The 24502-nt window shown below is 42.0% G+C and overlaps 1 protein-coding gene across 3 annotated transcripts in view; it reads right to left on the reverse strand.

Annotated features, from left to right (window-relative positions):
• LOC126188992 (tyrosine-protein kinase Abl) overlaps positions 1–24502 on the reverse strand; it is a 469368-nt gene that overhangs the window by 235503 nt on the left and 209363 nt on the right. Inside the window, exon 1 of one of the 3 annotated variants that reach the window (XM_049930789.1) lies at positions 3308–3436. The exons of the other annotated variants lie outside the window; for them this stretch is intronic. Within the exon in view, the coding sequence (XP_049786746.1) occupies positions 3308–3407 (100 nt within the window). The 5' untranslated portion in view covers positions 3408–3436. Of the gene's footprint in view, positions 1–3307; positions 3437–24502 lie in introns of those variants that run through there. 3 annotated transcript variants of the gene reach the window in all.

Raw genomic sequence — 24502 nt, forward strand, 5'->3', positions numbered from 1 at the left:
TCTTCCTATTATGTCGTACTGGATTGTTAAGATTTTCAGTCCTCAGACGACGTCAAAGCAGTTCTGCGCACCAGCCTATCCCGTGAAAGAAATTTTGTCTTTGCGAAACCTATATCCATCTAAACCTGTTTACAGTATTCAAGCTTTGGTCTACGGTTTGATCCCCCCCTCCGCTCATAACCAACGAACACACTTCCCTGCAACTCCAAACTGACGATTCCTTGATGCCTCGGTATGTGGCCTTTCAACAGATGCCTGCTTTGAGTCCAGTTGTGTCGTAATTCTGTTTTCACCAGTTCGGTTCTGTACCCCTTCATTAGTTATTCAATCTATCATCAATCAATGAGACACATACGGCGAACGTATCCCTTAGGACAGTGCGGCATTTGGCGTTAATGGGCTATGGCAGCAGACGACCGACGCGAGTGCCTATATTAACAGCACGACACCGCCTGCAGCGCCTGTCCTGGGCTCGTGACCATATAGGTTGGATCCTGGATGATTGGAAACCCCAGATCTTGTCAGATAAGTCCCGACTTCAGATGGTAAGAACTGATGGTAGGCTTAGAGTGTGGCGCAGAACCTATGAAACCATGGACCCTGGTTGTCAATAAGGCACAGTGCAAGTGGACAGCGGCTCCGTAATATTGTGGGCTGCGTGTACAATGAATGGACTGGTTTCTGGCCCAACGGAACCGACCACTGACTGGAAATGGCCATGTTCGGCTACTTTGAGACCATTTGTAGCCATTCATAGATTTCATGTTCAAACAACGACTTTATGTCACGAGCCTCAATTTTCGCGATTAGTTTAAAGAACATACTTGACAATTCGAGCGAATGATTTGGCCACCCAGATCGCTCGACATAAATCCCATCGAGAGATCACTTTGTGCGCAAAATCCTGCACCGGCAACACTTTCGCAATTATGGACGCCCACAGAGGCAGCATGGCTCAACATTTCTGCATAGGACTTCCACTGACCTTTTGAGTCGATGCCACGTCGAGTTGCTGCACTACGCCAGGCAAAAGAAAGTCCGACACGGTATTAGGAGATACCTCATAACTTTATTCACGTCAGTGTATACCACCATCAATAACGTGTATACCATCATCAATAACAATACCAAATGGGAATATGTAAAATTGATTGTACAAAATTCCTGGGCTGCATAACAATCAGAATCGGAAGTCTATACGATGGATCTTCTCAAAGGCTTGTCCTACAATGTTGTACGTATCATTACTGATTTTGATGATGAAAGTATAAGATAATTAGCTTATTTTGTATACTTCCATTCACTGACGAATTCTGTGGGAGTGATTTATCAAAGATACTTGCTCTAAGGATAATATCTGGTGTCCACCCTCGAATTGCATGTAGGCAACTGCTTAAAAATCAGGTATATAGACAACAGTATCCCAATACATTTACTCTCTTATGAAATCTGTTATGAAGACTCAGGCACAAACTGAAAAGAACAGCACTCATAAAAATACAAGACTAGCAACAAAGATAGTCTCCATTATCCACAATTTATCCTTGCTCATAGACAGAAAGAAGGCAAGTATGCACCTAAAATAATTCTTGATTGCCTCGCTTGGGAATTTCAGTGCTGGGAGACGATAAAAGATTAAAAAACAAATAGAAAACCTTGCTACTTGACAACTCATTATGCTTATAGACGTATCTATGAACAAACTGTATGTACGAGGGGGGTGATCAAAAAATAACAGGAATTTCTTAATTTCGCGGGCTTTGAACATCTGATTTTCAAAACCTTTTTTATTTTCTCGGTAAACATGTTCCTGGTGTGCGTTTGTATTTTCAATGGTTTTGAATATTTAGTTTATTGTTGATAGTCGATTAGCTTTTCTTGCTTTCGAGTGCTCGGCGAATTTTTACTTACGAAAATGATGGATCACAGAATTTGCATTAAATTTTGCTTAAAAAATGGAATAATGTGGAAATGTTGACTGTAGTTTTTGGCGAATCAACAATGAGTAAGACAAGAATTTACGAGTGGTATAAGCGTTTCAAAGAGGGTCGAGAAGACGGTGAATACGATGACCGCCATGGACGACCTAACCCATCAATTACTGAAGACAATGTGGAAAAAGTAAATAAAATTCTGAAAAATCGCCGAATCACCATCAAAGAGGTAGGTGGTGATGTCGGTATATCCTTTGGCTCATTCCAAGCATTTTTGTGTGTGTGTGTGTGTGTGTGTGTGTGTGTGTGTGTGTGTGTGTGTTTTGGGTATGAAACATGTAGCAGTAAAGTTTGTTCCGAATTGTTAAATTTCGACCAAAAACGTCACGCAGACATCGCTCAGGAATTGATGAATGAAGCAGAAAATGGTCCAGAACTTCTAAAGAAGATTATAACAGGTGACGAAGCGCGGATATACGGGTAAGACGTCGAAACCAAGAACCAATCGTCCCAATGGAAACACCTTGAAGAGCAAAGACTGGGGAAAAAAATCGGTAAGTTCGATCACTTGTTAAGAGATTCTTCTCACTGTTTTCTTCGATTAAAAGGTATAGTGCGTCAAGAGTTCCTGCCTTATTGTCGTACGGCCAATTAAGGAATACGAGCTATAAGAATACGCACCGTTTGTGTGAAGTAATCCGAAGAATATGACCAGGATTGTGCCAAAACTACTCTTAGAAATTGCATCACGATAATGCTCCCGCTCACATCTCAATGCTTGTTATTTTTTTGTTTTTTGTTTTTTTTGTTGCCTCAGGCCACCGCACTCGCACTCCCTGCGAAGTTGAAGAGACTCGTGGAAAGACGTCGTTCTGCCATCACTGATGAGATAAAAACAGAATCGCTGAAAGAGCTGAACGTAACGAAAAGTGAGTTCCAGAAGTGCTTCCAAGAGTGCAGAAAGCGCTGCCAGAATTTTTTTCGGTATCTTCTGTTATTTATTATATTATGTATTATATCTGAGGATTACTTTGAACGGGGACAAAATTGTTGCTGATGAATAAATAAAGATACTTTAAGAACAACAAAAATTCCCGTTACTTTCTGATCACACCTCACATGTAATAAGGGTACCCTTATCAAATGATGTGACAGACTAGGATAAAATAGAAAGTCCAGTTATGTAACTGATCAGTAAGTACCCATGTTTTCAAAAGGGAATGTGTGTCTTATTTGTAAACCTAACTGACATGTTCCACATCGCGGCGAGTTGTCGCGAATATGATCGACAGAACACGCAAAAAGCCACACTACACTTTCTCCGGCTGACTGGAAGTAGACACAGTCGCAGCGCCGTATTCACCATTGCTTACGCCTGAGAGCGCCTGTCACTTTCCGTCCGGCGGCGGCGGCGGTCGCGGAGCGTTCCCCGTGCGTCCTCCAGCAGCAACAGCAGCAGCCGCAGCGGTTCATGGCGGCGCGGCGCTACGCGACGGCGGGGCCGTCGGCGCTGAACTGGCGGGCGCCGCAGCTGTGGCCGTGGCGGCCACAGGCCCTGCCCGCCCCCACCACCGCCGCCCGGCCACAACGCACCACGTGCCCGCACTCGCGCTCAATTCGAAAAACATCTGCCGCCTGGCCAACCGCCGTGCTGTCCTCTACAACGCCACTGCAGCGGGAGAAGCCAGACTCACCTCCGGAACACTTCTCCCGGACTTCCTTATGACGTGATACGCCCAGTTTCGATTCTCGTGGATGTCAATCGAGTTTTGAGGTAGTATCGAGTTCTGAGAAGTGGGAGAAGCCACATTGGATTTCGACACTTAATTGAATCACGTATTTAAGATTTAAATTACGGCGTACGTCATATGAATATATGCTGCTTCAAATATTAAGAAGCTTTTGAAAACGCGTCGTTATTGATATATGTTATAATGTAAGGTAAAAACATGTCAGTCTTTCAAGAACAAAGACAGACGCAATCTGCTGAAGTCCACAACGGCGTAGTACGTAGAGATGTTGAGTTGAAGTGTAGTTAGTTCGTATTTCGAATCCTACATCTACATTTATACTCCGCAAGCCATCCAATGCTGTGTGGCGGAGGGCACTTTACGTGCCAATGTCATTACCTCCCTTTCCTGTTCCAGTCGCGTATGGTTCGCGGGAAAAACGACTGCCGGAAAGTCCCCGTGCGCGCTCGAATCTGTCTAATTTTACATTCGTGATCTCCTCAGGAGGTATAAGTAGGGGAAGCAATATATTCGATACCTCATCCAGAAACGTACCGTCTGGAAACCTGGCGAGCAAGCTACACCGCGATGCAGAGCGCCTCTCTTGCAGAGTCTGCCACTTGAGTTTGCTAAACATCTCCATACCGCTATCACGCTTACCAAATAACCCTGCGACGAAGCGCGCCGCTCTTCTTCGGATCTTCTCTAGCTACTCTGACAACCCGATCTAGGACGGATCCCACACTGATGAGCAATACTCAATTATAGGTCGAACGAGTGTTTTGTAAGCCACCTCCTTTGTTGATGGACTACATTTTATCTAAAGACTCTCCCAATGAATCTCAACCTGGTACCCGCCTTACCAACAATTAATTTTATGTGATCATTCCACTTCAAATCGTTCGGCACGCATACTCCCAGATATTTTACAGAAGTAACTGCTACCAGTGTTTGTTCCGCTATCATATAATCATACAATAAAGGATCCTTCTTTCTATGTATTCGCAATACATTACATTTGTCTATGTTAAGGGTCAGTTGCCACTCCCTGCACCAAGTGCCTATCCGCTGTAGATCTTCCTGCATTTCGCTGCAATTTTCTAATGCTGCAACTTCTTTGTATATTACAGCATCATCCGCGAAAAGCCGCATGGAACTTCCGACACTATCTACTAGGTCATTTATACATATCGTGAAAAGCAATGGTCCCATAACACTCCCCTGTGGCACCCCAGAGGTTCCTTTAACGTCTGTAGACGTCTCTCCATTAAGAACAACATGCTGTGTTCTGTTTGCTAAAAACTCTTCAATCCAGCCACACACTGGTCTGATATTCCGTAGGCTCTTACTTTGTTTATCAGGCGACTGTGGAACTATATAGAACGCTTTCCGGAAGTCAAGGAAAATGGCATCTACCTGGGAGCCTGTATCTAATATTTTCTGGGTCTCATGAACAAATAAAGCGAGTTGGGTCTCACACGATCGTTGTTTCCGGAATCCATGTTGATTCCTACATAGTAGATTCTGGGTTTCCAAAAACGACATGATACTCGAGCAAAAAACATGTTCTAAAATTCTACAACAGATCGACATCAGAGATATAGGTCTATAGTTTTGCGCATCTGCTCGACGACCCTTCTTGAAGACTGGGACTACCTGTGTTCTTTTCCAATCGTTTGGAACCTTCCGTTCCTCTAGAGACTTGCGGTACACGGCTGTTAGAAGGGGGGCAAGTTCTTTCGCGTACTCTGTGTAGAATCAAATTGGTATCCCGTCAGGTCCAGTGGACTTTCCTCTGTTGAGTGATTTCAGTTGTTTTTCTATTCCTTGGACACTTATTTAGATGTCAGCCATTTTTTCGTTTGTGCGAGGATTTAGATAAGGAACTGCAGTGCGGTCTTCCTCTGTGAAACAGTTTTGGAAAAAGGTGTTCAGTATTTCAGCTTTACGCGTGTCATCCTCTGTTTCAATGCCATCATTCTGCTACTGCTTAATTTTTTTTCGCTTTGGTAAAAGATTGTGGGACCTTAATATGTTGAATGAAAACACAACCGGTTTTCGGTTGTTAGGCCACCATCACGTACAAAGGTAAATCTGTGATGCAGTGAAATTTTGTTAGATTCAAGATTTTAAACTAGTGTATCTAAAGAGTATCTCCATTTCCAGACATAAGAAACTGTTAACGTTAGGATTAAACGCATTTACACTGAATAATCCCTTTTGTTTTATTTCTAAACCTTAACGTTAAGATTTTTCATCTGTGGAAATGAAGATAGTCTATAGATGCACTAGTTTAAAATCTCAGATCCAACAAAACTTCACTGCACCACATACTTATCTTTGTATATAATGACGGTGTAACAGCCGAAAACCTGTGTGAGACACAAATAATAGATATTGTACAATATTTCCATCAGCGTTCTGTTTTCATTCATAATGTATAAAATATTCTACCAAGAACAGACGGAACAGTCAATCAATGCCACCTTCTTATTAATTTATGGAAAGTATGTTCTGTAATATTCGATGTTTTGTACATATAAGAGCGCTGTCTCCCATGAGTGAGCTGTCATTATAAACAATTCACCCTTGAACCACGAAACACGCAAATGCCAGTAAAAGCTCGAAACGCGTTGATCATCTGGTGAAACAAAACACGTAGGTCAGAATTAAAAAAAAAAAAAAAAAATTGAAAAATAGTCAAAGGTAACTTAGTCTCCACAGTCTATAAAGAATACAAAAAATATTACAAGCTAGTTATTTTAGTAGACTTCTTTTCCAAACAAGAATGTCTTGAATTAATATACTTATGCAGACTTCAATATATTCTGGAATTGGCACAGGAAAATGCCGGGATGGTTCGTTCGAAAGGGCACGGCCGATATCTTTCCCCATCCTTCCCTAATCCGATGGGACCGATGACCTCGCTGTTTGGTCTTCTTCCCCAAATAAACCAACCAATACAGGAATGCTCCTGCTGCTGTTTTTTCTCATTGTTTCAGTTACTTTCAAGTGCAAAGGAAGAAATACATTGTTCTCGCATTGAATTATAATATGTTGCTCAAATCTGAACATACTTCACACAACCAGCACATTTTTACCTTGGGGGTAGCTTTTTGCTAAGCACTTCTCGTAGTACATATAAAAATAACGAGTATGAAGGTGGTAGGTTCTCATTTCCAAAGAAAGGAAAGGTAGCAACCGTTTCTAAAATTGCAATGCAATTGGAGATAATGAGTTTCTGCTTTACAAGAATGGCTACCACAGTCACAACCATATTCCGCATTTACAATCTCTATACAGTTTCTGTAGATTATTGTGGTACTACTGCATTTATTATTTTGGTGTGCACAGCACATTTACTTTTTGTATATGTCATTGGTCGACATAACATTATGTATATGATCCTCATATGAATAAACAGATCAGTCACAATGAAGCCAATAACAGGGTCAAATCGAATAAGATGAGGGAAGATGTTATTCATCCACTGGTGCGCAATCTATAGATACGTTTCAGTTTATAAATCCTTGCGAGACACACACAATGACTGCGCATTTCCAGTCAGCCCTTCTGAAATGAACATATTCTAAGCACTTTCATACTTGGAAGTGGTAAGGTACTTAAAACAGCAACCAATCACATGATTTCTAAGCATCATTAAGTTACGGCAGCAACTACGTCAGATGTGAGTTTTGTGTTACGGGGGGCTCAGCATTTGACGCTCTCATACTCGATACGACCTCGAAAGCCTATAGACGTGCCCGACGGTCGAAACTGTCGGGTCATAGTAACGTCATGGAGTGTCATAGAGGTGAATCTAGCTTCTTTCACCACTGTTGCTGCTGCAGCTGCTCGCTCATTTCACTGATTCAGCTCTTACCCATTTCGGATGCAACGAGACGTACATTCTGCCCCGAAATGAATCGACAAGGGACAAGGGCTTTCATCTTCGTTGCCACTGTCTTTATTACGCTTATGTTCGTTTAGATCGGTGGTTCCCCACCTGGGGGTAATTACCCCTTCAGACGTAAAGTGCAATTTTCTGAGGGGTAAAAATTAAACTATTCGATTCTGTTTCAGTCACGAAACTAAATTATTTTCAAAAGATCATTACTATTATCACAATTTTGTGCGATTCTAAGACAGATTATATAAGTTATCAATAATTACTTTTTCTCAGTTAGTAGCATTATATGGTGGATGTTACAGGTTCCTCACATAGTCCACCCACTACACGTGCTTTGTCTCGTACATCGATGATAAAAATGACACACATACGTGACAAATGGTATATATCTCAAGAAAATCTCTCGTCCTACTTGTAGATAGTATCAGCAGTCGTTCAGAAAATGCTTCATTACGCGCTTCGAAATAGGTAAATAAATTAATTGACAACACGATACAGCAGTAACCACATAAGGGCTACTATGGTGCTGTACACAGTATTATTATTATTATTATTACTATTATTATTAGAGTGGTTAGACACAAAGCATTCATACCCTGTAGTCCTCCAATTTCTGCCAGTTCAGAAGTAAGGAGTGCAGCAATCAAGTGATTTACGAACGGTAAGTATAGTGCACACATTTTAACTTGTTTGATTTTAAATGGGGTTGTACAGTGGAGGTCAAACAAGTGCCGCAACGTAAAGAAGTAATGCAGGAGAAGTATGTTTTTAACGAGTGTCCACCCTCACTATGGTTGTTAGCTTTCTTGTTTGAAGGGGAGCTGTGGGTAGCATTTACGATGCACCACTAATTCCTTCGCCATTCATTCTAACAAACTAAATATCATTCGTATTTCATTATTTTAAAAATAAAAGTCTTTCATTCTATAGTTTAGTTAGGTGCTAAAGTTGGTGATAAAGTGGGGAATGGGAGTGGAGGCAACAGTCGGCAGGAGGGCAGGGGTACAAGCTGCACTCGGGGTAATGGTCAAAGAAGGAACCACTGGTATAGATGAAAGGAAGCGTGAGCCTCAGTTCAGTCCACCCTGCAATGGAACCGTGTTTGTTCACACGGTAAGGCTGTCGTTAAAGCGAAGCGCTCCTATTCAGATTTACATTCGCGCGACTCCGTGACCGGAGACCAATTACCCACACGATACGCACCCAGTGCTGAATAAGAGCACTCATCGACTAATAACAAACTTTAAAAATAATTTCAAAGTTTTTCTGATTGCTTAATGACAAATATTTAACACATTAATTCATTTATAAGGTCATCATATATTGGAATCCGGTTTCTACAAGTGAGTTCGATTCCTTAAAGAATCCGAGGTGGAGAGTCTACCGATAGATAACAGAATGCAAGCGATAGTTACCCGTAGTACGTAAATACAATGTTTCCTAAATAACGTCCTAAGATGGTTTAGATTACAATTCTAATGTATCGACTTACGTTTTTTTCTTCTGAATTCACCGTTTTCTTTCTTCACGATTTTTTTGTTCTCCTCTACTCTCTTTAATGCTACCATCCTTACATCCAACGGAACGAGGTAGCACAGCGAGAACGACTGCAATCGTGTTGGGGAAGTCTGGAGCTGAAATTCTCGTCTGGTTTACCCTGACTCCCCAATAGTTTCCACTTCACTATCACATCGGAAACAGTGGAGCTAGCGATGTTCAAGAGTGTGGAAATCTCGCGTACACATGTGTGACACAAGTGACACCGAATCACGTGACCACGTTCAAAGTGCGTGAGTTCCGCAGGGCACCCCATTCATCTCTCTCACGATGTGTAATGGCTACTGAGGTTTTCCGTAAATTTTCCCTCGGAAGTGTACAACTTATCAATCCTTTGAATGGCTAACGTCTTATACAATCGCGTAGATCTTCTCGGAAAAAAAAAAGAGAAGACTGGGCGGAGAAGTTTTGGAGAGACTTTTAATAAAGAAAAGGAGAGAAGTTTTGGAAAGACCTTTGATTTGCAGCAACATATACGCTGCATATTTTCGTATTACGGAGCGTTGAAACCGAGGTTACGATGTCCTTTTGTAAGCGAGTCATATCTCAAGCCACGAGATCTCGCCAGCCTATGACAGCAGCTATTCAGAGCATAGGACACGTGTCAGCCAATAGCAAGATCACTGGTTACATAGCGCGAACACGCAAGAGGAAAAGTTAATGGTTTACATTAAAGTTCACCGTACCGTATATCTACAAGAAAAGCTAAGCTTTCACATGTAATATTGATCTTTTTTTGCGTGTGTTATACTTTAAGATACGTCATACAAATGTGCCAGTAAATTTAAAATTATGACATAAATGTCTCGGCTCGAAATTCTTGTAAGTGGGTGGTCCTCAAACTGTTCAGTTTCGAACGCTCTGTGATTTAGATATCCATCCCACTTTTTCACACGTAACATATGCATCTTGCGTAAAAAGAAATTTACTTTGAAAGTAACGCTTTTCTAACCACCGTTCGCAATACTATTCGGAGACTGTTAGAAATAGGTTCGATTTACCAGTTGCCAGAGAGCGCAAGAAAACAGGCATCATTGTGCGTGTGCAACTGCAGTGGTGTAGGAAGCCCGTATGTTCGTGTGTATAAAGCACTAAGAGAGTTTACATTACACCATAAAAGAAACAGGGCATCAGAGGATACTCCAAAGAGCATCAGAATTTCGTAAACCATACTAAAATGCATAATTCGGCTTGAAGTGCAAATTGGATTTTTCCAGATTCACAATGAAGCAAGTCCCATCTGATATTAAGCTTTTCCGTGTGGTTTCTGGGATGTAAATTTTCTTGGAGTACCAGTACTCTACGATCTCATTTTTGGTTCTTTATTATGACATAATGCCATATATGGCAGAAGATGATTACGTGCACTTGAAATTGCACTTGAAATTCAGCGAACAGTTGGAAATAGCCAATACTGTAGAATGAAACACTTCGTTTCAAATAAAATTATTGCCTCAGCGGAACGATTAATAAAGCCAAATTTCTTTAGCAAACTTGCAAAAATAACTTCACTGTTCTGCAAGGCGATTAATGCTTGACTGCTACTAACTTGGAAATAAAACAAAATCAGAAAACTGAAATTAGTAATATATTTTTGCCCTCCGTAATTATGTGAATGTATTTTCATTCACTTGATAGCTCCCGGCCACAGAAATTCGTTTTGCTTTCATTTGACGTGAGAGCTGTACACGAAGAGAAGCAGCGAAATCACTTAACGTAAACACGGGTCACATGGAGGTTAACCCCTCCCCACTACAACTCACACAACTCTGCGCAAGCGTGAATCTGGCAGCTAGTGTGCGCGAGAAAAATTTTTCTCGTTTGCATCTGGCTGTTTGCTGCTACTACCGATACAGCTAACAGCCAAACTTCAAGTAGCGGGAGGAGGTGCTGATTATACCAGAGTCAAATGCGCATGCACAACAGACCGCTGGCAAATGGTCAAACGAACCTAATATGAACAGTTGAGACCGCATGCTCATAGCAAGCGGTTTATTGTTACGAAGAATTACGCCCTATGGCCTTTGACATATTTTTGCTATTTGCAGACGCTTGTGCGTGCACGGTGTTTTGTTGTTGTAAATTGCACATTTCCTTTGCCACTAAACTTTTATTTTTTCCCTCTCGTTTATATTTTATTGCTGCAGTATCATTCTCCAGTAGCAGGATACAATAACATTCTTTGCTAGAGAATCAATTCTGCAGTCAAAATTACAAAAATTTAACTGAAAGCTAAAACAATGAAAAACTCCCGGAATTCTGAAAAATTCCCGGGTTTATCCCGGTTTTCTCCCGGATGAAAAAATTCCCGGATTTCCCGGTTGTCCCGGGTCGTATACACCCTGTTCGTACGAAGGCATACAGACAGCCATTTTTCCCTCGTTCTATCTGCGCGTGGAACGTACAGAAAAGGAGTACTAGTGGTACAAGATACCCACCGCCAGTCACCTTACGGTGGGTTGCGGAATTTGCGTATAGACGTAATCGAATCGTCAGATTCATTTTTTAGGGAAGAGTGTTTAGGAGTGTGTGTGTGTGTGTGTGTGTGTGTGTGTGTGTGTGTGTGTGTGTGTGGAGGGGGCTGTAAAATTTTAGAGGGAGACGAAGGCATAAGCGCAGTTAAGTTCGACAAATGGATGCAGGTTCCAGCAGATATGCAGAGATGAAGAGACTTGCACAGAACACGTACGATGGACAGCTGCATGAAAGCAGTACTTGGAGTGAAGACAAAGAGCAATGATGCTTTCGCCAGCAAACGAAGATAGAGAGAGATATTTCTGTGACTTGTACCATAATACGAAATGCGCATGGTGTATCTTTTTATGCGTTCTGGGCTGAATACTTCACGCAGGCAGGCAGGCAGTCAACAATTCTCCGTGGAGCGGTCGAGACTGGCAGGTGGTTGTTTTTTAGAGGGCAGGAGTGGGCCAGAAGAGCCTTGGCGTAGGCGGATGTCCGCGTACGGGCAGCGCGTCGTCACGGGCTGGCACGCGGCTGCGGCTGCAGACACAGGGATGGCCCGTGGTGAGAGCCGTGCAAGGTCGCGAGGCCCTGGCCGCCGAGCGCTGCCCGTAACCAGCGCTCCGGCAAAGCGGCTCTTCGCCCTAACAACAAAATTAACTCGCACACCCAAGTCATTAATTAATGTATTTTATTTATAACGGATGCAGCTGATCTCAGTGACTGTTCCTTTATATGTATAGAATAATAACCGCTACCGTTCACAATATGAGGTGATTTTACACTGAAACGCTAAAGAGACTGGTATAGGTATGCGTATTCAAATACAGAGATATGTAAACAGGCAGAATACGGCGCTACGGTCCGCAACGCCTATATAAGACAAGTGTCTGGCGCAGTTGTTAGATTGGTTACTGCTGCTACAATGGCAGGTTATGAAGATTTAAGTAAGTTTGAACCTGGTGTTATTGTCAATGCACGAGCGATGGGACACAGCGTCTATGCGGTAGCGATGAAGTGGGGATTTTCCCATACGACCATTTCACGAGTGTTCCGTGAATATCAAGAATCTGGGAAAACATCAAATCTCCGACATCGCTGCGACCGGAAAAAGATCCTGCAAGAACGGATTCAACGACGACGGAGGATAATCTTTCAACGCGACAGAAGTGCAATCGTTGCGCAAATTGCTCCCGATTTCAAAGCTGGGCGATCAATAAGTGTCAGGGTGCGAACCATTCAACAAAACATCGATGTGGGCTTTCGGAGCCAAAAGCCCACTCGTGTACCCTTGACGACTGCACAACACAACATGTTGCCTGGTCGGACGAGTCCCATTTCAAATCGTATCGAGCGGATGGACGTGTACGGGTCTGGAGACAACCTCATGAACCCATGGACCCTGCATGTTAGCACGGGACTGTTCAAGCTGTTTGAGATACTGTAATGGTGTAGGGCGTATCCAGCAGGAGTGATATGGGACCCCTGATACGACTAGATACTACACTGTCTGATAGGTGACACGTACGTAACCATCCTGTCTGATCACCTGCATCCATTCATGTACATTATGTTTTCTGAGGGACTTGGGCAATTCCAGCAGGACAATGCGACACCCCACACGACTAGAATTGCTACAGAGTGGCTCCTGGAACACTGATTTCGAACACTCCCGCTGACCATGAAACTCCCCAGACATGAACATTATAGAGCATAGCTGGGATGCCTTGCGACGTTTGCTGGTCACAAGAGATCTCCACCCCCTCGTACTCTTATGCATTATGGTCAGCCCTGCAGAATTAATGGTGTCAATTCCCTCCAGTGCTACTCCAGACATTAGTCTAGTCCATGCTACGTTGTGTTGTGGCACTTCTGCGTGCTCGCGGGGGCCCTGCAAGACATTAGGCACGTATACCAGTTTCTTTGGCTCTTCAGCATATTTAGCACAGGACCGGTTGGGAGCTTCTGCCTCTCTTCAGGTCATTTCCCTGCAGGTGCATGTTTCCATACTCAGTGTCGGAGATCACAGTTTAAACCAAAAACAACTGATTTGTTAATGACTAAATAGTCACAAATTAAACATCTGTAAGTGGTTAAGTGGCATGCTACGGTATCTACATAAAGTACCCCTATTGTTTTCACAATACATTTATTATATTTTTGTACAAAAATGTTTTTTACATGTTATTTATTTATTTATTTAGCGTATGGCTCATAACATCACAGTAAAAATTACAGAAACAACACGATTAAAAAAAATCACATATGTATAAACAGAGCAATAAATAACAGTTTGTATATAAGGACACCGCCAATTGTAAAGTTACACTCACAGAAGACCAGTCACAAGCAGACGTCCAGCTTAGATAGTAAATAGTCGATTGCCTCTTGGGTCGCCATTAGGAAATCTTGTGGGTCACCCTCGTATGCCCTTAGTGGGCATTCCTGCACGATGTGTTTGACCGTCTGTCTCTCAGCGCCACAGTCGCAAGCGGCCGAAGGAAGTTTACCCCATCTGTGTAAGGAGTCGGCACATCTCCCACAGTTGGTTCTGATGCGATTAAGAGTTGACCAAACTTTGCGAGGGCAATCAAATCCTTTTGGTTTACTAAAGATGCATGGCATACTGTGGCAGTTTACTACTGTTCTGCTCTCCCATTCCTCTTTCCATCGGTCATTTATTTTGAAGTTGGTTTGGTGCAGAGCCTGTGCGGTCTTTAGTGGAGGATTCCTAGACCGGAGTCGGTTTCCTTGGATGTCGTGAGTATCTTCATGGATTTGTAATTGAGGGTTGGTCATGATTTTTTGAAATTCTCTAACCAGAGCGTGTTCACGGCGCAGGTGACTAATGTACAGTTGACATGTAACAAAGGAAATATTTCTGTACATAAAACGTGATAAATTTACTGTGAAAACGATATGGATACATCGCTTTATATAAATACTGTAATATTTTGCAACACATGTTGCTTGTTCATTTCCGAATGTTTCATTTATGTCTATTTAGTCATCATTGCATTTGTTTTTTATTTAAACATGTTAACTGTATATTAGTCAGCATGCTAATTATTGATGCATTCACATTACTTCTTTGATTAAGTAGTGGCACTTTAGACGTTAGTAACTTCACACGCACATGCACTCACAGCATCCAACGTGTTTAAATTTGAAAAAACAGAGGTTATGGTCAATGAACTTAAGTCGAAAAAGCACAGTGCTGTTACACTTATTAATACATAACGGATATAACAAATTATGACAGTAAAATTGTTGCACGATTACGGAACCACAACTGTCATTTATTTATAATATCTAGAATGGTTGCTGGTAAATTATATAGGCCCTAACGTTAAATAGACAGTCTCTCCCCCTTCCCTTTTCGAACAATGCTAGTTGTGAGAGGGCCATGAGTTACAGTTTTTGATATTTAAATATTTCATTACAGATGTGTTGAAATGACTTGTTTGCAAGGTCTACTTGAGATATCATAAATCATGGTTCCATAATCATGTAACAATTTCATCTTCATACTTTTTAATATGTTACGTATTTATATACAGGGTGACAATTGTTGAACCATATGAAAAAAAACGTAAATTAGTTACAAACTACGGCGTGCACACAGTATATTCAACATGTAAACGTCACTACAGATATTCGGATTAAAGTTATGACGTGTTCGATATGCCTGCCATCATTAGCGATGATATGACGCAGACGAATAGCGAAATTCTGCATGACCCGCTGAAGTGTCGGAACATCGATGCTGCTGATGACCTCCTGAATGGCTGTTTTCAGCTCAGCAATTGTTTTGAGGTTATTGCTGTACAACTCATCTTCAATGTAGCCGCACAAAAAGGAGTCGCACGTGTTCAGATCCGGAGAATATGGCGGCCAATCGAGGCCCATGCCAATGGTCTCTGGATATCCCATAGCCAGAATGCTGTTCCTAAAATGCTCCTCCAGGACATCAAACACTCTCCTGCTTCGGTGGGGTCGAGCTCCGTCTTGCATGAACCACATCTTTTCGAAATCAGGGTTACTTTGGATAATGGGGATGAAATCATCTTCCAAAGTCTTCACGTTCCGTTCGGTTGTCACTGTGCCAACAAGGGATATCGCACTGATTATTCCGTGACTGGACATTGCACACCACACAGTCACGTGTTGAGGGTGAAGAGACTTCACGATCGCGAAATGCGGACTCTCAGTCCCCTAAACGCGCGAGTTTTGCTTAATGAAGAACCCATCCAAATGAAAGTGGCCTTCGACGCTGAAATAAACCATGCATGCGCTTACTAATTCCCATCATGCCCCTCGGCCAACCGTGCAGTTTCAATGTCCTAACGTAAACTGTTCAGACGTTATGACGATTTTATTTCATACAGTTCAGTAATTGTCACTCTGTATGTAATATCTCTGTAATTATTTGGTTTAATCTCTTTGACGATAATCTGTTTTTCAAACGTAAACATGTTGGGTGACGTGAGTTCATGTATGAAGTTACCAACGTCTAAAGCCGGCCGCGGTGGTCTCGCGGTTCTAGGCGCCCAGTCCGGAACCGCGCGACTGCTACGGTCGCAGGTTCGAATCCTGCCTCGGGCATGGATGTGTGTGATGTCCTTAGGTTAGTTAGGTTTATGTAGTTCTAAGTTCTAGGGGACTGATGACCACATATGTTAAGTCCCATAGTGCTCCGAGCCATTTGAACCAACATCTAAAGCACCACTACTTTATCAAAGACAATATGGAAGCAACAATAATTAGCATGGTGACTAATGTACAGTTGACATGTAACAAAGGAAATATTTCTGTACATAAAACGTGATAAATTTACTGTGAAAACGATATGGATACATCGCTTTATATAAATACTGTAATATTTTGCAACACATGTTGCTTGTTCATTTCCGAATGTTTCATTTATGTCTATTTAGTCATCATTGCATTTGTTTTTTATTTAAACAGTGATCAACACTGAGTATGGAAATATATACCTGAATGTAAACCACCTGAAGAGGAGTTCAAGCTGTGTTAAATAAAGTCACCTATTGTGAATGGCAGCCGTAATTATTCTACAACCTAATTAATTAATGTATTTATTTATCGTTTGGTAGGCATGACCAAACGGCAAGACAAATACGGAATTGAGGTCGCCCCCCCCCCCCCTTCTTTCTTTCGTACGACTTCCGGCTGTTATGATGCGGCCCACCCACGAATTCCTCTTCTGTGTAAAAATTTAACACTAATCTCAATTCTGCCACTCTCATTACTTTCGTCTTTATTCGGTTTGCTCTCAGACCATATTCTTTACTAATTGGACTGTTCTGTCCAATTAACAAATCCTCACCTTCACTGACGATCGCAATGTCATCGGCGAATCTCATCATTGATAAGCTTTACGCTGAATTTTAATCTCTTTATTTACACTTCTTTTATTTGCGTCGTTGCTTCTTCGACGTATTGACTGTATAGTAAGGGGAAAAGAATGAATCCTTGTCCTACACGCTATTCAATACGAGCACTTAGTCCTTTTGTCTTCCATTTTTATTGTTCCCTCTTGGTTATAACACACACTGTACATTAGTCGACTTTCCCTACAGCATACTCCTACTGCTCTGAGAATTTCGAACATCTTACACTAATTTACACTGCCGAACGTTTTTTCTGGGTCGATCAAGCCTATGAACGCATCTTGATTTTTTTGAAGCCTTGCTTCCGTTATCAATTGCAATGGCAGACTGTTTCATTTTTCATTCATCTGTATATTATTCTTGTGAGCAACTTGGATTCATGAGATTTTAAGATGACTGTTCGATAGTCCTCGCACTTATCTGTCTTTGCTATGTTAATAAATGTTTAGATACTTTTCCGACAGCCTCCTGCTATGTCTCCAGACTCTCAGATTCTACAAATCAACTTAAATGGTCAGTCCGTCTTATACGGAAGTATAAGACAACAGTGAGACGTTATCATCGGGACATATATGAAAACGCGTTACGTGAGTGATTGTAGTAGCGCGCGATGTAGCTATGTTAAGCCCACATCAACTGTGTGTGCTGTTCTTTCGCCGTACAAAATGAACTCGCCGGTTGGTCATCGACGTACGAATACTTTAAATTATTTTTCCTCTCTTGTCTTTGGTGTACTATTCCAGATCATACAAATTTTTTATCCGACTTGTCTAAAAATTCTAGTTGTGCGGACGACTATTTTTTCACCAGCAGCGGTTTGTGCCTCGCAGGTGAAAACTGGAAACATTGCTGAAGATGTCAGAGCTCTTCTTTCGGCCTACGAAGTATTGTTCCGAGACTGAGATAGGTGGCGCATTAGTTAAGATACTGCACTTTAATTCGGGAGGACTGCGATTCATGAAGTACGGCCCTCTCACGCAATGTGTAGCTTACGTCTATCTCGCTCGACTTGTACATTAACACTGCTCGTATCTGCGAACTATACCGCGTAATATTTATACAGATAATAGGGAATGTCCGAAAAAAACGAGCAGCGCGTTTCGCCACGAGTTCGTTCAAAGCCCCAAAGCGCCAGCGATATGTTCAACCAACCCAGGCGGCAGGCGGTACAAGAGAGGCATTGTGGATCAGGCTTATCAACCGCTGTTCTTCCCGCGCATCATAAGCTATTACAACAGAAAAGCAGAGGAAGTGACAATGGTGCATGAAATATCTTACGTCATGTATTGTAAAATGACCTGCAGAGTACATGTGTCTTGCTAGAGTGAACCTGTAGCCTGTCTGTACATACATTAAGGACCTGAGTTCCATCTGATAGCGATGATAACGGCCACATGGTCCAGTACTCGCAATAAGAGTACATCTCGCATCCGGAGTGGCAACTTTGTTCCCTTGACTTAATACGATTTGAGTCTTCATCTGAGGCGGTATCACGGCGGAGGGTACTCTATCCTAATTTATCGTTTTTGTAGAGCTATATCGGACATGCAAACATTTTTCGGCAGAAGCTGTCATTCCAAACTGCTGACGTGTGTTTTCTAGCAGCAGTTTAATTTGGGTTTAAAAATACAAAATTAGGTGAAACTTCCTGGCAGATTAAAACTGTGTGCCCGACCGAGACTCAAACTCGGGACCTTTGCCTTTCGCAGGCAAGTGCTCTACCATCTGAGCTACCGAAGCACGACTCACGACCGGTGCTCACAGCTTTACTTCTGCCAGTATCTCGTCTCCTACCTTCCAAACTTTACAGAAGCTCTCCTGCGAACCTTGCAGAACTAGCACTCCTGAAAGAAAGGATACTGCGGAGACATGGCTTAGCCACAGCCTGGGGGATGTTTCCAGAATGAGATTTTCACTCTGCAGCGGAGTGTGCGCTGATATGAAACTTCCTAGCAGATTAAAACTGTGTGCCCGACCGAGACTCGAACTCGGGACCTTTGCCTTTCGCGGGCAAGTGCTCTACCAACTGAGCTACCGAAGCACGACTCACGCCCGGTACTCACAGCTTTAGGTGCTTGCTAAAGCACGCCAAGTGACTGTCCGATGGAAGGCTTGAAGTAAGACTATGGAATGATTCTTTCCCAAAAAGTTTACACATCCGGCTCGTAATACCGCGTGTCAGTAGTAGATGTAGCTAGATTTTATGAACGCTTATTATAATAATAATAAGGTGAACGGAAGCCTGAATGGCGCACAACATGTGGTAGAACTTGTTTGCACGGCCGCAGACGGGTCCTGCAAACTGCCCACCACATGTGCTACGCGGGCTGCCGCTAGGCACGTTGTCAGGCGTACATTGCCATCGGCTGAGCTTGCGTTTCATTTCGTAGTTTTAACTTAATGGTATATTTCTATGTTTCAGAAGCCTTGAGCACAAAAATGAGCGTATTCGATAAATGTTAAAAACGATTACAAAGACTGGTGATGACATGCAGAAAAAATTGGTCAGCATATATGTTTGTGGCACTTTTAAGATTTTTTATTTCCTTGGCTTGACAGTAAAACTACGGATACAGCTCAAATAAAGTAGCATTGTACGAGTAACTGACTACAGTGTTCCGAGGAAGCCGTGCAGGGCAGTGGTTAAGGCGTGCAGCCAACCACACTGGATTTGTTTGTTTTAGTTCCAACAAAACATCCAGCACAGGGAACACATGGAGCTAGAGAAAGAATTACGACTGGATTGCCACATGACTCGATGAAAGATCAGTAGGTAAGTTATTTTAATCTATGAATCGTAGAGAATAAGAGCGGCTATGCATAGCTTCACCTTTCGCGTCCATGGAGGGAAATATATGTTGAGAATTATGAGGCAGCAACTTCATAAAATGTAGCTGGCCGGAGTGGCCGTGCGGTTCTAAGCGCGCAGGTTCGAATCCTGCCTCGGGCATGGGTGTGTGTGATGTCCTTAGGTTAGTTAGGTTTAATTAGTTGTAAGTTCTAGGCGACTGATGACCTCAGAAGTTAAGTCGCATAGTGCTCAGACCCATTTGAACCATTTGATTAATGTATTACGGAACACGCAAAGCGACATATAAATAACGAAACTTATTTCGTGCGTAATTTCTGTGGGCGATTTATGCGCATTCATAGGTGAAGTGATAACTTTTTTTCTAATTTGCGATTAGGAAATACATAAGACTGCTTCAAGCTCAATACGTGGATGCAGATTACAACTCACTAACATAATACTGCTAATGACGAATAAAGTATTGTACAAATGTTTCTGATACTGTGTGGCGAAAAATCAAACGAGAAAATTATGCATTGCAGTGTGTTATTCAACACTTGGAGGCGTATGAAATGTAACAAATTGTAAGACACACACGGCTTACTCTTAAAGACGTACCTTTTTGACACGTTACTGAAAAAGGGCTTTTTTGGAATGCTGAACTTCGCAGATATATCCCGAAATACATATTTTTTCGGGAACCCTTAAACCTAAAAAGAAACTCTGGGACAGTCAAATCAGAATGCACCCTTGCCGAGTGAGGGTCCCCAAAAAAAGAATTTCATGTGGCATGTCCTGTTGCATCGTAAAAAATAGTTTTACGTAAGTACAGCTCAACAAAATGTCGAGACGGGGGTCTCGTCAAGATCATATTATTCTGACTGTCCAGGTTAATCAGTAACAAAAACAACAAGAAGCGACTCCTGCAGTCTTGCCCCTCTCATGAAGCTTTAATCTAGTTACACATTGTAGAAGACTTTAACTTTACTGAGTCATGTCTCATTTTAGACAGTTGATAGGCAGCGCGACGATTGTTGCGTTCAAATGCACTGCACATCTTCATGTGATATGTATCGTCGGTTTTCACAGTTTTCCTCATCCAATGCAATGTTACACGTGGTGGTCCACGTACGAAGCAACCGCTGTCTACGCCGTTGAGCGCAACCAGTACCCAGAAGGAAGGCCTACGCTTCCCTCACGCTCATCGAGCACCGTCAAGTGGCGAGCTGGTTTTACCCGAGAAAATCGTTGCGTCAGTTAGCACTTAAGACTGGTGGTGTAAGAAAAAACATACGGCACACGATACTACAATGAACGTATCACACCCTCGAATTATTACACAGGCCGCTCAACTTTTGCGGAACGTTTAAGAGAAATGAATTAAAGGTCAGGTACAAGAAAGAAAGAAAGATGTGAAAATAGAATATATACTGAAAGACACCTGCAAACTTTGCAAAATAACTATACAAAAGTATATATATATATATATATATATATATATATATATATATATATATATATATATATATATATATTAGAGAGAGAGAGAGAGAGAGAGAGATAAATTTAAAAACAATAGGGGAGTTGTCATCACTTAGTAAAAACAGATTAAGAGTGGAAATGGAATACCTAAGTGCCAAATCTGACATTTGTCAGAAGAATGATAAAAATGGTTCAAATGGCTCTGAGCACTATGGGACTTAACATCTGAGGTCATCAGTCCCCTAGAACTTAGAACTACTTGAACTTAACTAAGGACATCACTCACATCTATGCCCGAGGCAGGATTCGACCCTGCGACCGTAGCAGTCGCGCGGTTCCGAACTGAAGGAATGGTAAAACAGTGTATCTCTGTTAGTATATAATTGATTTGCAAATTGAGAAAGCATTCTGATACCAAAGGAATACGCTGCTCACAGAATCTAAAAACGAGACAAACTAGAAAATACTTTAAGAACGTTGTAGGAGCCATACCGGGAAAGTGGCTTGTTTCAAGTGCTAAGAAGGAAGCTAACGCACGACGAGTCTAGCAAAGAAGAAAACAGCAAGCATACTGTGATAACGATACTTATTTACACGAATAGTGCTTTTAACGGTTTCCGACGGACAGATCCAACTTCACATGGCTGTTCCCGTTTATATTACACCTACTGTTTTCATTTGTTGCTGGCTCCTTTTTTCTAACAAGTAACCTAGACAACAACAAATTGAACACATATGTGAACAGCCGTCTGAAGAGGAAACTGTCTGCTCTTAAGTGGTAACGGCGCTATTTGTGTAAATAAATAACATTTATTAACAGCGGATAGTTGGTGTTTTCTTCTTTACAAGATTTAACGTTATCTTGTACACAGCCATTGTCTCAAAAATATCAGTATTCGACAAAATAGAAGGAAGAACATTTTTGTTCCAGCTGACATTAATACTGAGGCATTGCGGTTTATTTGTAAGAATACAGGTACACATATATACCATTAGGTTTTTAAGTAGTAGTAAGTAGTCAACAAAAACCACTACTCTTATCTTTAAATTTTGAAACTCCAGACGGAAGCACAGCTTGGCACAAAGAGCATGCGCCATCTGTTATCGTATGTTTGAAAGACTTTCTCCACGGTTTCGTACCTGGATCAAGTCAAGGGACACGCAACTGAGTACCGACAACACCGTAAACGCATTTTGTGAAAAAAAATGGCACCTAGAACTTCTGACATTTCCACTCTTCAAATGACACACTGTACATCGAAAATGGTCATTAGCGATTGAGCACAATCTTCCCCTCTCAAAGGAATCATCTTGGATTTAAGGAAATCGCGAAGACCCAAATTTTGGATGGTCGAACGGGGATTAGAACCACCGCCGTCCTGAATACGAGTCCAGTGTGTTACCGCTACATCACGTCGCTCGGCGCGGATCTAAATGGCGGGAAACTGTAGTGAGGTACAAATGGTGGCGCAAATAGTGTTGCTCTCTCCAACCGGATACCGAGACCATCTATTAAATGTACGCTGCAGAAAAAGTTGGAGAACTGCACGTGGCCGGTGGCCAATGTGTTGCCTGACCTTTCACACAATTCCAGCTAGTGGGACGGTCAACGTCTTTGCGTAATGACTAACTCTCTGGCTATTAAGTCACTTCAACGAAACTATTGCCTCAGTGAATCAGATACAATGCATACGAGGACTGAGCCCTGTGAAGGAAGACATGACTTGTTATACATGGTGTTTCCCCATATCTTTATTATTTCAAAATTGGACAACACACAAATCAACTGAGAAACAAAGTTGAACATTTAACACAAGGTACAATATTTATTCAAGTTTACTTATGAAATATTACATCGGACAAATGAACATTCGCGGCTGCACAATATTAGAGATGTTTCACAGCTTTTGAGCACTACTTCGTAAATGCTGCAGGAGTTCTGGAAAGTTCATGCGGTGAATTCGATATTTTAACTATTGCAATCTCCTACGTACGTTTTCAATACGAACGACGAGGGCTTCCCTCTGAGCTGCTACACACTACTGATGTTCTCAGGAGTTCGAACGGTTTTCCGAGGGCGGATTTGACTTGCGATTCGATAGACTGGCAGCTGCACGGAAGTTTCTTAACCAATTCAATATTGTTCCACGAGCAGGAAATCGATATCGCGGCTGAATCTTGAAATGCTTACAAAGGGCACGTTGCACGCACGCGGGAGATTCGCCGTAGTGAAAATAGCACTCCACCGCGGACGCACGATGTTGGTTCGACGAGTACATGATTACTTACTTGTACATGGGATGAAACTTGACACTAAGCGCTACTAACATGCGGTGTCACCGTCGCTGGATCTTGTTTTTAGCGCGTGTTATTCAAGTCGTCGAAACATTGTGCAATACCCTGTACAACGTGGTATTACGAACCATCGGCATGCTAACGCAACATACCATTAGCTCTTGTTGACTAACAAGAAGTATAGACGGTAATTATTGAGCATGTCAAGCGACTTTACAATACGTAGAAACGACATCGAGGCCTAAACGCTGGACAACTGCGGCCGCTACTTAATACCAGCGCGTCAAGTTTTTGTAAGGTAAAACAGTACTTTTAAAATACATGGCAGGAGGCCCACACATGCGTGAAGTTTGTAAGAACTAGAAAACATCGTGGAAACAAGTGTTGGCAATTCTTATCTCCTTTTTACAAGCCAGGTAGCTGATGATTCGAGTAAACGTAACTGCTACGGTTAAATTACAGAAAAAATGGAATAAGCGACTAATCCAGTGTTACAACTTATTTGATTCCTTCCTCCACATTTCATCTCATCGTTCCTACTTACACTATACACTCTCTGTAATCTACTTAATTTTTCATAGTACTCCCCTGCCCCTACTACTCTTCCTTCGTTTGTTTTTAAGAAACTCCAGACGGACACGCTACAAGAAGAAAAGCTTTTCTGATCACGGAAAAATTCAGATATCACACAGTCTTCAAAGAAGACTCTCATATAGCGTAACTAGCATGGTAAAATTGATAAAATTTCAGATTATGCACAGGCGTACGGATACTCATTCTTCCATGCACCTAAAGCTAAACACACAGTGCGCGAATACAACATTGCAAAGACTGGAGCGGCACTAGACTGATACATGAGTCGCTTGGTGCCTCGTGACCCCGCGTTGAGGCCACCTTTTTTTTCACAATGTATAACGAAAATCAAGGAG

Source organism: Schistocerca cancellata, chromosome 5 (genome assembly GCF_023864275.1).
Source record: "Schistocerca cancellata isolate TAMUIC-IGC-003103 chromosome 5, iqSchCanc2.1, whole genome shotgun sequence".
Taxonomy (NCBI): domain Eukaryota; kingdom Metazoa; phylum Arthropoda; class Insecta; order Orthoptera; family Acrididae; genus Schistocerca; species Schistocerca cancellata.